This window comes from Chelonoidis abingdonii, chromosome 8 (genome assembly GCF_003597395.2).
Source record: "Chelonoidis abingdonii isolate Lonesome George chromosome 8, CheloAbing_2.0, whole genome shotgun sequence".
Classification (NCBI taxonomy): Eukaryota; Metazoa; Chordata; order Testudines; family Testudinidae; genus Chelonoidis; species Chelonoidis abingdonii.
This window is the reverse complement of record NC_133776.1, coordinates 25,628,853-25,642,026: the sequence shown is the minus strand read 5'-3', so window position 1 is coordinate 25,642,026 and position 13,174 is coordinate 25,628,853. Positions and strand designations below refer to the sequence as shown.

Here is a 13,174-nt window from a genome sequence, read left to right as displayed (position 1 = left end):
TACGCAATAGAGACAATGGATTTCGGAGGCGGATTCTGAGTAAGTCAGGAGCTGATAGGTAAGGGTCCTATGGGGATCAGATGGGGGAGCAAAAACAACTGAGGAGAGGTTGGCCGTGTGTTCAGGACTTTAAGGGCCAAAAGCAGCTATTCCGATAGGTAGCAAGATAGAATTGTGGCAAAGACACCTTGGTTACCGAGATCTTGCATGACCTACAAACTAAAGGGATTTCTATAAACAATGGACTAGGTAGTTACAAGGATGATTGAGGCACAACACCGGTGTAAGCAGATTAAAAGGCAAGGCAAATGGTCAATTAGCTATGGGATAAGGGACACGAAGCTTTTTTATCAATACATTAGAGCTAAGGGAGACCAAGGACAGGGTAGGCCACTGCTTCAGTGCGGAGGGAGAAACAGTACAGATTGGAAATGGCAGAGTGCTATGATTCGTTGTTTCGGTCGTGCAGCTGAGAAGTCTGAAGGGGTGTCTAACATGTTGAATTTTGCTGTCTAACAATTATGGGAGGGGGTAGATGAGGTAATAAAAGGCATTTAAACTCTTGAATTTAGATGCTGCAGTCACCGGGCCTGATGAAATGCTCTAGAGTTACTCAAGGGTTAATAGAGGAGTATACTGAGCTCGCTCTTATCTTTTGGAAGTCATGGGGACGGGAGAGTGCCGAGCTGGACAGCAAATATATGCCATCTATAATGGGAATAAACACCAGGAAACTACCGAACAGTTAGTTAAACTTCTGTGCCAGGGAGATAATGGAGCAAGTAATTTGGATATCTGCAACACTTGGAAGGTGGTAGGTATGGAATCCGCTAGCTGGATTTGTAAGAATCGTGTCAACCATCTGATCGTTTCTTTTGTAGGATACGAGTCGTTGTGGATAGAGAAGCGAGTGGTGTGGTATACTAGACTAAAGGCATTTGATTATAGTCTCGCTATGATTCTCCTTATCGATAACTTAGGCAAATGACATTTGATGGGGCTACTATTAAGGGGGTCGCCTATGCTGGTCTACCGTATCAGAGAGTGTTATTATGGTCCAATCCTGGCTGGAGGTTATAACACCTTGGGTTTGCCGGGTGTGTTAGGGACGGCTCTGTTCATATTTCTCATATTTTAGATGTGCATAGAAGTACATTATTAAGTTTGCGATGCTTACAAACTGGGAGGGATGAATCTGCTTGGGGAAGGGTCAAATTCAATGTTCTGGTAATTGGAAGATATGGTTGAAGTAAACGGTATGAGTTCAATAAGACAATGCCAAAGTGTCCACTTGGAAGGAACATCGTTTCACACCATACGAATGGGAGAGACTGTCTGGAAGGGTATGGCAGATAAAGAGATTAGGGTCTAGTGGGCCAGCTAATATGAGTAACCGATTGTCAGTTATGTTGCAAAAAGCACGTGATTCATGCGGAGTGCAACTTAACAGGTGTGTTGTGGCAAGACACAGAAGTATTCTTCGTCTACTCTGCGCTGTTAGGCCTCACTGAGAGTGTGTCAGTTCTTGGCACTGATTTTAAGAGTGAGGTGGAGGAATTGGGAGGGTCAGAGATAGAACAGAATGATAAAGGTCTTAGAGAAAATGACTATATAGGAAGGCTTGAAGATTGGTTTATTTGTTTGGAAAAGAGAGCTTGCAGAAGGGCATGATAGCAGCGTTTAGTATCTAAAGGGTGTCATCGGGGAGGGAGAAAATTGTCACCTTGCTCTAATGAGTGAACAGAGCAGGGCTTAAACTGCAGCAAGGGAGATTTAGGTTGGACTTAGGACAGTTCTAACTGTCAGGTTAGTTAACCTGGAATAAATTTGCTTAGGAGGTTGTGGAATTCATCTCTGGAGTTTTTAAGGGTGAGTAGGTTAGATAAATGTCTATCAGGGATGGTCTAGACAGTATTTGGTCCTGCCATGAGGACAGGGGACTGGACTCAATGACCTCTCGAGGTCCCTTCCAGTCCTAGAGTCTATGAATCTATGAACCATAGCACCTATGCCACAGTCCTGCAAAGAGTGTGCTGGGACTTACGCATTGGGGAGATTGTGCCTCAGGCAGGCAAAATCTCTGGTTGGGCTCCTCTGGGCATGCGTGTTGAATGCAATCTGCTCCATGCATTAGAATGGAGCAGACTGTTCTCCCTGCACCATGATCCCACCTCCTCCTTGTCTCTTTCAACTCCCTTTTCAGCCTCTTGTTCCTCTTACTCACTACTCATGGGTTTTCTCTTACTGTTAATGAGACACTGTTTTTTGGAAGACAAGCGAGGGGGTGGGCTAATGTTGAAAACCTAACTGAACACTTCATTCTGCCACTCCTAGTCACATTCAGAAATACTTTATTACATAAGTAGGACCATTAATTTCAAATAAACTACTTATGGAATAGCATACGGTGAGGGACACGTACCTCAAAGTAATACTACTTTTCTGTCAAGACTGTAATTAATCAGCTGTGAAAATTACTGGCATGGGGGCTTTTGCCCAATGTCAACAAACTTGCTAGAGCTAAAGGGTGAAATCACATAGCACGATATGCTCTCCTTCTCTTCACTTATATAACAACAGTGAAATGGAACGGTTAGCTCATTAATCTTTAAAAATACCCACTTTTGTCAGTAACCTCAAGCTTTTCTCTGAGAAGACAATATGCATTTACAACAAAATATTGTACTATGTGAAAAATACACTGACCTGGAACATCTGTCGCACTTTTCTGCGGGGCAGATTGACATTCAGTTTATGCATCAACTGGTGGATCTCTTCAATATTCAACAAGCCATCTCCATTCTTATCAGCTTCCTCAAAGGTCTGTTTCACCCAGGTGCAAATATTATTAAGGAAAGGTTAAACTACTTAAAATGAATGTTTTTATCTTGGAGAATTACAAAGGACCAGGTTCTGCCAGCCTTGCCAAATTTGACATATGCCAATCAGACCCACAATATAAGTAACGGTGGGAAAATTTGTCCCGTAAGTGACAGAATATGGCCCATAGTTTGCATCAGAACTATGTCCACTTCAACACTCTGGGATAAATTCACCCCTGGTGTAATTTCTCTGGAGTCAGTAGACCAGATGCTGACCTCACAGCATCAGTGTACACATTAATGTAACTCTCTTGATTTCCACAGAGTTATTCCAGATTTGGTGTAACTGGGATCAGAATTATGTCATCATTGGAGCCACTCCAGGGATGTATTTGACTCATGATGTGTACTACCAGCAGTCTTGCTCAATGGGCATGTGTATCAATGACAAAATTCATTTAGTGCTAGAGTATGGAATAAAAATGGCACACTGTGAAATCAGTCTAAGCAGATAACTTCAAGACTGAAATTTCAATAAGACCCTTATTAAAAAATTAACAGCTCTTGTTTTTCCATCCTCTCTCTCCCATAAGTTTAAGCTTTAGTTTCTTCAGGCTGCTATATCACCTTTATATTTTCAATTCTTCCTTCTTCTGAAAGCTTCTTCTCCATTCCACCATCACATTCTTAACCTTAAACCCATCTCCTTAGGTTTCCTCTCCCCTCTAATCATGTTTCCTTCACCCTCTACAAATTTCCGTTCTCTTTCATTCCCACCCTTTCCTCCTCATCCCACCCCACTGTCACTGCAGAGCACAGAGAGAGTCAGACATACTTGCGGGAAATAAGTTGCACCATCCTATGTCCACACGTAATCTATATCTGCTGTGGAGTTCAGGGAGCAAGGGTGCTCCCTGATACACAATCCCTCTCTCGGTGCTACTCTAAACTTGTGTGGAGCATCCTAGCCCTTACAGTCTAGTGCCTAGCAGGCACAATTTGGTCATCAATCTAGGTATTAGGTTGGAGGCAAGTGCTGTCTACTTTAGCAGATACACAGGGCAGATGTGTTCTCCGACTGCAGCACTAGGCAAGAGTGTTTCACGAGGCAGAATTACATAAATAACATTCTGATCACTAAAATGGCTCTTCATAATTACAGCACGAGCTTCAAAGAAAACACTGCCTACATACATGCATAAAGTTAGTCATGTGCTTAAGTGTTTCCCCGAATTGGGGGCGTTGTGATCACAGCTTATATACTTGCATAAGTCAAAAACACTTAAGTATAAACCATAAAAGTCTGATTCAAAGCTCTTTGAAGTCAAAGGGAGTCTTATCATTGACTTTAAGAGGCTTTGGATCATCCTCACTTCTTTCTACTAGACTTTCACCACTACCATGCACTCCTGCTCTCATGCCTCACCTCATTATCTTCTTTTATAACCAATTTAAAAATGAATAATATAAGATAAAAACCCCTGGAGCTAGCAAAATGCATGTCACACTGAAGCAACTCCGCTTGCATTACATTCAATGTTAGACTGTCAACTCTCTGAGGCAGGGACCTTGTTTTACAACATGTCTTTGACAAGCTACGGAGACCAATGGCATTACACAAACAATAAATTATAATAATATTCATATGAGTAGCCAAGCAGGATTAGACCTTTAGTCCTTCCTTTGTTTATCCAACTTACTCCTATAAACAAAGTGCAAAGCAAACAAGGAATGCTGGTCAAAACTAGAGATGCGGGGGCGAGGTTTCCAATTAAAAACAAACAAACAAACAAAATGAAGTGATTGTTTTACAAATTTTTGAAAACATTTTCATTTTGGAGAAGGGGATAGCACAATAAAATAATGAGACTGTGTGAAGAAAAAAAATTCTAACTTTTTAATTTTTTTTCCCAGTGGAAAAAAAGTCCAAGTGTTACTTTGCATAATTTTCTCTCACTGAGAGTAAGCGTTATTTTTAAAAGTGAAGGTTACTTTCTTTCACTTTTTAACTTTTTAAAAAACTTTCCCTCCATTTTTCTAGAGGAAAAGAAGAGGGAAAGTATAAAACTAAGAGATAGGCATTTTCCACATGAAAAAAAATTAAAAATGTTGTGTTTTTTCCTCAAACATTTGTTGTTTTGAAATATTTTTGGAAATTGAAAGATTTTTTAGCCAGTGAAGTCACTTTTTTAACAAGAAAACTCCCCAAAATTAATCCAAAACTTCTAGAAACAGCTCCACTGTGACTATGAACCTTCAAATAGAGGGTAATGAAGTCAGCCATGTAAATTTTACCATCACCTGTATTTTTCTGTCTTATAGGTTAATGTTATTTGAATGCAGTTTTCTGTGATTTATCATTAACAACTGACTCTTCCACTCCTCACCCGTTTCCCTCCATCCTTCCCCAGCTGGTAGCCTCAATCTCCACAATCTCCTAGATGGCTCATTGTGATTTAAAGTTAACATGATCTTTCCCCTAAAATGAAACCCTCTCCACTCCTGTATGATGTGAGCATCTGCTGAGACGTGCTGAGCACCCTCAATGCAGACTGATCATGTTGAGCACCTCTCAAGAGTTTCAATCAGTCTTTAAAATTGTACAAAGATGAAAATAAAGAGCAGTTTTCATGGTGTCAATTCCAACTGCTGATCTTAGGAAATGAAAAACTTTTCAAAAATTATTATACAAATTTAAAAATATTCTTAATTTGTAACAATAATTTTACAAACCAGTGACCTGATTTGTTCCTATTGCAATCAGTGGCAAAACTTCAGTTGTCTCGAGTTGGAGCTAGAATATACCCATAACACCAAACCACATAAAACAAACCAGATATACCAAAATGAAAGCCAGAGCTAATGTCCTTGAAAGGATATTGATCATGAGTTCTTTGTCGTTTAGCAAGAGAATCCTCATCACTTATTCCAGCCATCAAATACTTAAGTCCTGTGATCCAGGTGCGAGCCTCCTCTGGATTAGAGGTGATCAGATCTAGTGACTCCATGTGGTTACCATGGTAAATGGTAAAGCAGCAACTTGAGTCAAAGTTCCCCTCGGTATGGCGATGGAATATTTCAGACTGTCGGCCTTCTGTCACTTTGTAAATTGAATCAATTACAACTGCAAGGAAAAGGGGAACAGAAAAATTAAGCTGCTTGGATGTTCATCCAGTTTCTTTGCATTTTCACATTCTTCTATATTTTTCAAAGTAAGTGTTTTTAAATAAAGGTAAACTCATAAGCCTTCACACCGGAAAGGGCACTTTGGGTCACCAGCTGGCCCTTGCACAGGTGCAGGGGTGTGTGTGCAAGGAGCTTCCCCTTGACTTGCATTCCTGGACAGCAAAACTGACAGTGCCAGTGATCTCCTGAGTATAGGATCCATTTCCTGAAATGCCTATGGAATGCAATTCACTGCAGAAGGGGGAGGGAGTAGATGTAGCATTGCCACCCTCCACCACCATACAGTTTTCCACCAGCCAGCAGACATGAACAGTCACAAAAAGGAGTCTGCACAGTATACCATCCTAAGAGAGATAAAAGCAGCTGTGCTTCTCAGCAGTGGCATAGCGCTCGTGGAGATATCCTAGTGCTCCTGTAGGGGAAGTATTGCTTCACACAGTTCCAGAAACTGGACAATACTTAACTATCACAAACTGGTCCTCTGATATGAAAACTCCAAAAGTGTTATTATCTGTAACATTTCTCTGCTTTTTTTACTAACTATAAAGTCTTAGTGGCAACACCAGACCTAATTACTTACCTTTTACTAAATAAAACACTAGTTCCAGTAGGCACAATTTAGGTTCCCTATTTTTGTTTAGAAGGGATGGAACAGGATAATTGTTTAAATCAATAACAAACTTCATGTAATAATTGAAAAATAAATAATTTTTATAGAAACAGAAAACACTACTATGTTCAAATTCGAAGCAGTTACAAAAGACCTAGATTTCATTTGGTATCTGGCAAAGAAATTAAGAAGGCTTTTCTCTGTCATCCCTCCTCCAGCGTCCCACAAAACAATCCAAATTAGTAATGCTAGCTTGCATCAAAAGTAACTACCCCTTCCTAAAGAAGAGCAGCTGGAGAAGAAGCTTTTAAAGTAGGCAGGTTCCTTTCTACTAAACTAGATTGGGAATATCATCCCCAGGTAACACCTAAGACATCTGCACCCTGTCACTCAGACTCCATGCTCTTCACTGTCCACCTTACTTGTCCATCGGCAGCTCCTAATCTGTACAGCAATGATGCGAGAGTAAATCATAAAAAGGTAATTTCAATAGATTGATAAGTACTATTACTTTAATGACAGGGGTCATTTTTGCAATTTCAAGGAACAGCTGCATTCTTCATAATTCTGCTACTCCCCTACAATTATACAGTTGGACAAACAGTGCAGGCAGTCCATTATTTCAGATATTTGTTACGCAGGGATAGATCAAAGAATACAGAGCAACATCTTAAATGGACTGTCTTTCTCTAACTGACTGTAGAGTCTTGTAATATTCAAATAAAATAGTGATGGCTGTACTTTGGCATCTACCAAGTCCCATACATGCTCCCATGAGTTTATTTATGATTCATGCAAATTTGGGTCAGCATTTTCACATCAGCCTGAATTGTGTTCTCTGTTTAATTAAAGAAACAGTGTTTCCTTTTAACTGCAAGACTTAGAAAATTATAGACAAAATACAGCAATGACTGTGCACAAGGAGGTCAATGGAGCTCCCCAGGATGAAGTCAGTGCTTAGTTTGGTGTGCTAGGTTTAAAAAAAAATATTATTGACTATTACCTACATGTATAAGATGCCCATCTCCATAGTCTGCCTAGCGCACGTTGCATCATTTAGATCAACAGAAGTATCACTTACCCCAAAATGGGAAGTGAACACTTCTCAGCATCTTGCAGCAGCCAAACTAACTCCCTTGAAAGGACTAAGGATGGCAGACTACCAGCCAGGGTACTCAACAGTACCTACAAAGCTTGAGCATAAAGATTTACAACACCTCACACTGCAAAAGTGCTCTGGTTCATATTTTTGGCGGGAACACATTCCAGAGCGTAATCCTACCACCAGTTAATGCGAACTCTACTTTTGGGGTCAGATAGGCAAAGTGTCCCTTCTGTAAGTAGGTGCTATGATGAGGCATGAAGAAGAGCTGATCTCTGAGATACCTGAGAGATTGACATATGGCTTTCGTGATGGCAGCCAGCACCTTTCACTGACAACAAGTGAATGACACACAAGACTGATGTAATATGGTCTAAGCGGTTTGTTCCTCACATAAAGCAGGCATGCCACATTCTGCACTAGCTGAAACTTCCAAGTGACTCCCAAGCATAGCAAATTAGCATAGCCCTGAGGTGAAGAAAGTCCTGAGTGTCATGACAAGGTCTACCTTCGAAAGGAAAGGATGCAGTCTCTTGACAAATTGTAGATAACAGAAGGTGTTTCTGGCCATTGTTGCTATATGGGAACCAAGAAGCAAGGAGCAATGAGTCCAGTAAAACTCCTTGACTGAGAACCATTTTGAGAATAAGTGAGATCGGCTCAACTGAGTTCCTAAAAACACTTTCCCCTTGCCAAAGACCTCCATCTTAGCTGAAATGAGCCTAAGCCAATTGGTTTCACCTGGGTCCCTGTTTAGAGACATTATTGACAAAGGGTCTTGTTCAAATTTGGAGCAGGAGAGAAACAAAATGGATTAGGGAGGCATTTTAAAATAGTATGTGCTTCTATGTTTATGAAATCATTTAAAAAATATTATTTGTACAACTACTTATCAGGGCTCTTTCCCACCCAAAGACCTCGCTGATGCCTCACAGGAGGATGAAGGCAACATGAATGCCAGTCCATGTGTGGATCAGTCAGGGCTATTTTCCAATGTTGCTAGAGTCACTTGAAGCCCTGCCGTAGGAACTTGAAGCATCTTTTTTCAAATATACTCAGCTGTCATCACCCAGCCCTACAGTGTGTTTCTACACTGAAAAGTGGCTATGTAAAATTGGCATCTTTTTCCACAACAGATCTGCTCCTTTTGCGTCTTCATTCATAGCTGTTGAGCGACAAAAAATAAGTTGTTTTATTGGTTTTTACTCCTGCTGGCCCTGTAGAGCAAACACAGTTAACAGAAGACAAGCTGGATTCTATTTCTTCCTGTGCATTGTCAACAGATAATTCACTTAATTCCAATTACTTACACCAAGGCAAACACATAGGCATCACCAAAAAAATAATCTGAAAACAATGGGAATACCTGGGTGTATTTGATTTAACGTAGCCTGCCAAATTGTTAGTGGCGATGATGTGCAAAATGGAATAACCCAGACTGATATTCCATTTAAACTGAATTTGCAGGACTGGCAATTGAAATGACACATAATTTCACTTGGAAACTTAGTGCATTTTAAATAGCACTCAAGGAGAGACAATATACTTGGAACCCCTCAGTACCACTTTTATAGTCACTTTTCAGGGCAGAACTGTGCTTTAAGGTTCAATAATGCCAAATTCGCTTGTTCCTTCTGTTCTTACATAACAGCAAAAACATGCTGTAGGCATGTCACCTGATGCTGTCAGATTCAATCTGGCCCACAGGCAAGCTGTCATGAAACCTTAAGCCAGCAGAAATATTTCCACGATGTTTTTTCCAAACTCCAGTTGAAGCAGTGTTTATTAACACAGAGTGCAGGGACTGGATATCTGCTTGGCTCTTACATGCATCACACTTCTTACACCTAGAGTAACCAGACTGCAAATGTGAAAAATTGGGACAGGGGGTGGGAGGTAATAGGAACCTATATAAGAAAACAACCCCAAAATTGGGACTGTCCCTATAAAATTGGGGCATCTGGTTACCCTACTTACACCCTCTACTCACAGTATGCACCAGTATAAGGTCTAGGTGGAATCTGGCTCTAAATAAATGCGATGTGGCCTGTTCACTAAATGTGTTAATAAGACTAAGGATTTCTGTTAATTAGCTTAACATTTCTGGTCGCTTTTCTTTTAAATCTGGAGTAGGATCAGGATATAAGATATTATACAGATTTAAGCTACTATCTGGACTATTTTAGAAGATGTATGTTCTTGTAGGTTCTTATCTTCCCATATGAGGACAATGTAACTAAGGCCAACAGTCTTCTCCTGGTCAGTTTATGCCAGGTCTATCCTATAATGTAATTTGTTGGAAAATATTACTACATGGTTAGATTAGCCTTTGTACTGTACAGTGCATGCATGCCAACATGCTACTAAATTGCTACTATTAACAGAAATAAGTTATTTTTTTCTGGCAATAACATAGTGCCTTTCACAATGTACTTATCATGCAAAAATGGTCAATAAGTGTTTATAAGTATATCACATTTACAAGTATCACTAATAAGAGTTTATAAACTGAAAAATACATAATGTAAGGTACAGTTTTTCTCTATAAACCATGTGAATTCATATTCTGGTGCACAATTGTTCAAGCAATTAAAAGAAATATTAAGAGAATTTACTTTTAGCCTTTTCACTTTTTCTGGACGGTCTCCATCTGATGCAAGTCCTGTGTTCATCCAGGTAAAAGAGACGTACTAGCCCTTTTGTTCCACTCTTCAGCTTAATCATCTGAGTCCCAGACTGCATTACACTCATACATCTTTCAACTGAAAAGAAGATTAGAACAAATTCAACTAAAGGTCTATTTTGTCACACTAGTAAAAAGGACTTACCAACTTTTAAATATCTAGCTACCATGTAAAACCTTTGATTTGCACCTTGTATGACAGGAATTGAACATTAATCTAAGACAATAAAATTGGAAATGGAGTAGTTTTTAGAAGGCTTTGTAAAATCTGATCAAACACAAGCATGAGAACTGAATCTATCACTTTAGAATACAAAATAATTATTAATATATAGATAGATGGTATTTGGTTCTACAAGAGAGCCATGTATTCCTGTTAAAAGAAAGAATAATGTTTAGCTTCTTTAAATACTTGGGAGTCTGCTTCCATCACCAGAAATCCAAATGTCATGTACAGGTTTTCAAGTCCAGAAACAATGAGCACCAGAGACATCTTATTGCTTTCACATCTGTAAATTCCAGTCAGATAAAATCCTAGCATACAGACATGATGTAAAATAGCAGTTCAATAAGTTATACTTATTCAGCACTAATATTTTTAGGTTGGGATTTATCAAAAATTAAGGTTGGAATATTATCTATTGACACCAACATGAATATATTCATAACAGCATTGCAAAAGAGAAGCTGTAGTATTTTGTACTATGGAGGGAATCACCATGTCATGATTATGCATATGTGCATATTTTATTTTAACAGAGTGGGAGGATGGTTGTATATTTTAAAAAGGAAGCAGCAAATATCCAAATGTAAAACATACACTATCAAGATACTGCTACCTGTAATTTGATCTATAAACTTGAATTGTTTATATTTTGTTACATTAAAGACCTGATTCTGATCTTAAAGCAGTTTTACTCCTTTATAACTGTGTAGTAATTGTGGAGTTACTAATAATTCACACTACTACAGTGAGATGAGAATCAGGTCCCAAAGCTCTTTTACACTTTTTCATTACCCTGCCATTGTTTCTCCATGAAAACAGGGACATTTCAGCTATACTACATGTGTTTCATCTCTACAAATAGTCAATCCATAGCAACCCAAAGAACCCATCAAACATTGTAGGATTACTTTTATTTGCTTTTCAAACTGAGTCAGCTACCAATATTCAGCCATCAAACCAATGTTCTTGTGTCAGGGCACAAATGTCACAAAATACCTGACCACTACAGCACACAAGTCTGCACTTAAAAAATATTACACAAAGAAAGGCAGAGTTCGACACAAAGTCTCGTTGAAATTGTATATGTGACTACTGCAAAAGATCATCTTCAAGTGTCTCATACAAACCATTTTTTTTGTTTTTCTGCAAGACAATAAATTCCAAGCATGCCTCTTCCTTATCTTTGTAATCATAAATGAGCACTAATGGGATCCCATTATTTTCTGAAATGCTGCTTCGATTATGCTAATGGAAAGCCTTTCTGAGAACGGAACATTAAAAACAGTCATTTTTCTTTCGACAAGTTCCCACTGCATTAACTTGGGTATTTACCCAAGAAGCAGAAGACAAAGTAGCACAATCTACTCACAAAACAGCACAGGACGTAGGACCTGATTCTCAGCTCCGGATGAGCTGTGCTTAGCACATAATCCAAAGTGTGGGATGCAAACTGGCTTTACAACTCCTTTGTGCTCATCCAACACCAGGGGGCAGTTTCAGACCCAGAGCAAATTAAAGAAGTCTCAGGCTTGGTCTACACTACGATTTTAGGTCGAATTTAGCAGCGTTACCTCAATTCAAGCCTGGACCTGTCCACATGAAGAAGCCCTTTTTTCCAACTTAAAGGGCTCTTTAAATCGATTTCTTTACTCCACCTCCGACAAGGGGATTAGTGCTGAATTCGGCCTTGCCAGGTTGAATTTAGGGTAGTGTGGATGCAATTCGACAGTATTGACCTCCGGAAGCTATTCCAGAGTGCTCCATTGTGACTGCTCTGGACAGCGCTCTCAACTCAGATGCACTGGCCAGGTAGACAGGAAAAGGACCGCAAACTTTTGAATCTCGTTTCCTGTTTGGCCAGTGTGGCAAGGTGCAGGTGAGTGCAGATCTCATCAGCAGAGGTGACCATGGTGGAGTCCGAGCATCGCAAAAGAGCTCCAGCATGGACCAAACTGCAGGTACAGGATCTGCTCGCCATATGGGGAGACAAATCTGTGCTAGCTGAACTCCGTTCCAGTAAATGAAATGCCAAAAATTAGAAAAAGTCTCAAAGGGCATGAAGGACAGAGTTCATAACGGAAGCACAGCAGTGCTGCGTGAAAATTAAGGAGCTACAGCAAGCCTACCAAAAAACCAGAGAGGCAAACGGCCACTCCAGATCACAGCCCCGAACATGCCACTTCTATGATGAGCAGCATGCAATGCTGGGGGTGCAGCCACCACTACCCCAACCCTGTGCTTTCACTCCGTCAATGGAGAAGCACGCAACACGGAAGTGGGTTTTGTGGACGAGGAAGATGATGATGAAGAGACTGAAGATAGCTCACAGCAAGGAAGCGGAGAAACCGGTTTCACCAACAGCCAAGATATGTTTTTCACCCTGGATCTGGAGCCAGTAACCCCTGAACCCACCCAAGGCGTGCTACTGGACCCTGAAGGTGGAGAAGGGACCTCTGGTGAGTGTACCTTTGTAAATATTATACATGGTTTAAAAGCAAGTGTGTTTGATGATTAATTTGCCCTGGCATTCGTAGCCAGTACAGCT

At 40.1% G+C, this 13,174-nt stretch overlaps 1 protein-coding gene and 1 pseudogene across 1 annotated transcript in view; one reads left to right on the top strand and one right to left on the bottom strand.

Moving 5' to 3' along the window:
- The window catches only part of PLCH1 (phospholipase C eta 1), a 186,254-nt gene that overhangs the window by 80,592 nt on the left and 92,488 nt on the right, over positions 1-13,174 (bottom strand). The window contains exons 4-6 of the mRNA XM_032787405.2: positions 10,336-10,482; positions 5,703-5,946; positions 2,707-2,836 (exon numbers count right to left, since the gene is read on the bottom strand). Of these exons, the coding sequence (XP_032643296.1) occupies positions 2,707-2,836; positions 5,703-5,946; positions 10,336-10,482 (521 nt within the window). The remainder of the gene's footprint in view (positions 1-2,706; positions 2,837-5,702; positions 5,947-10,335; positions 10,483-13,174) is intronic.
- Positions 12,537-13,174, top strand: part of LOC142047220 (uncharacterized) — a 32,178-nt pseudogene continuing 31,540 nt past the window's right edge.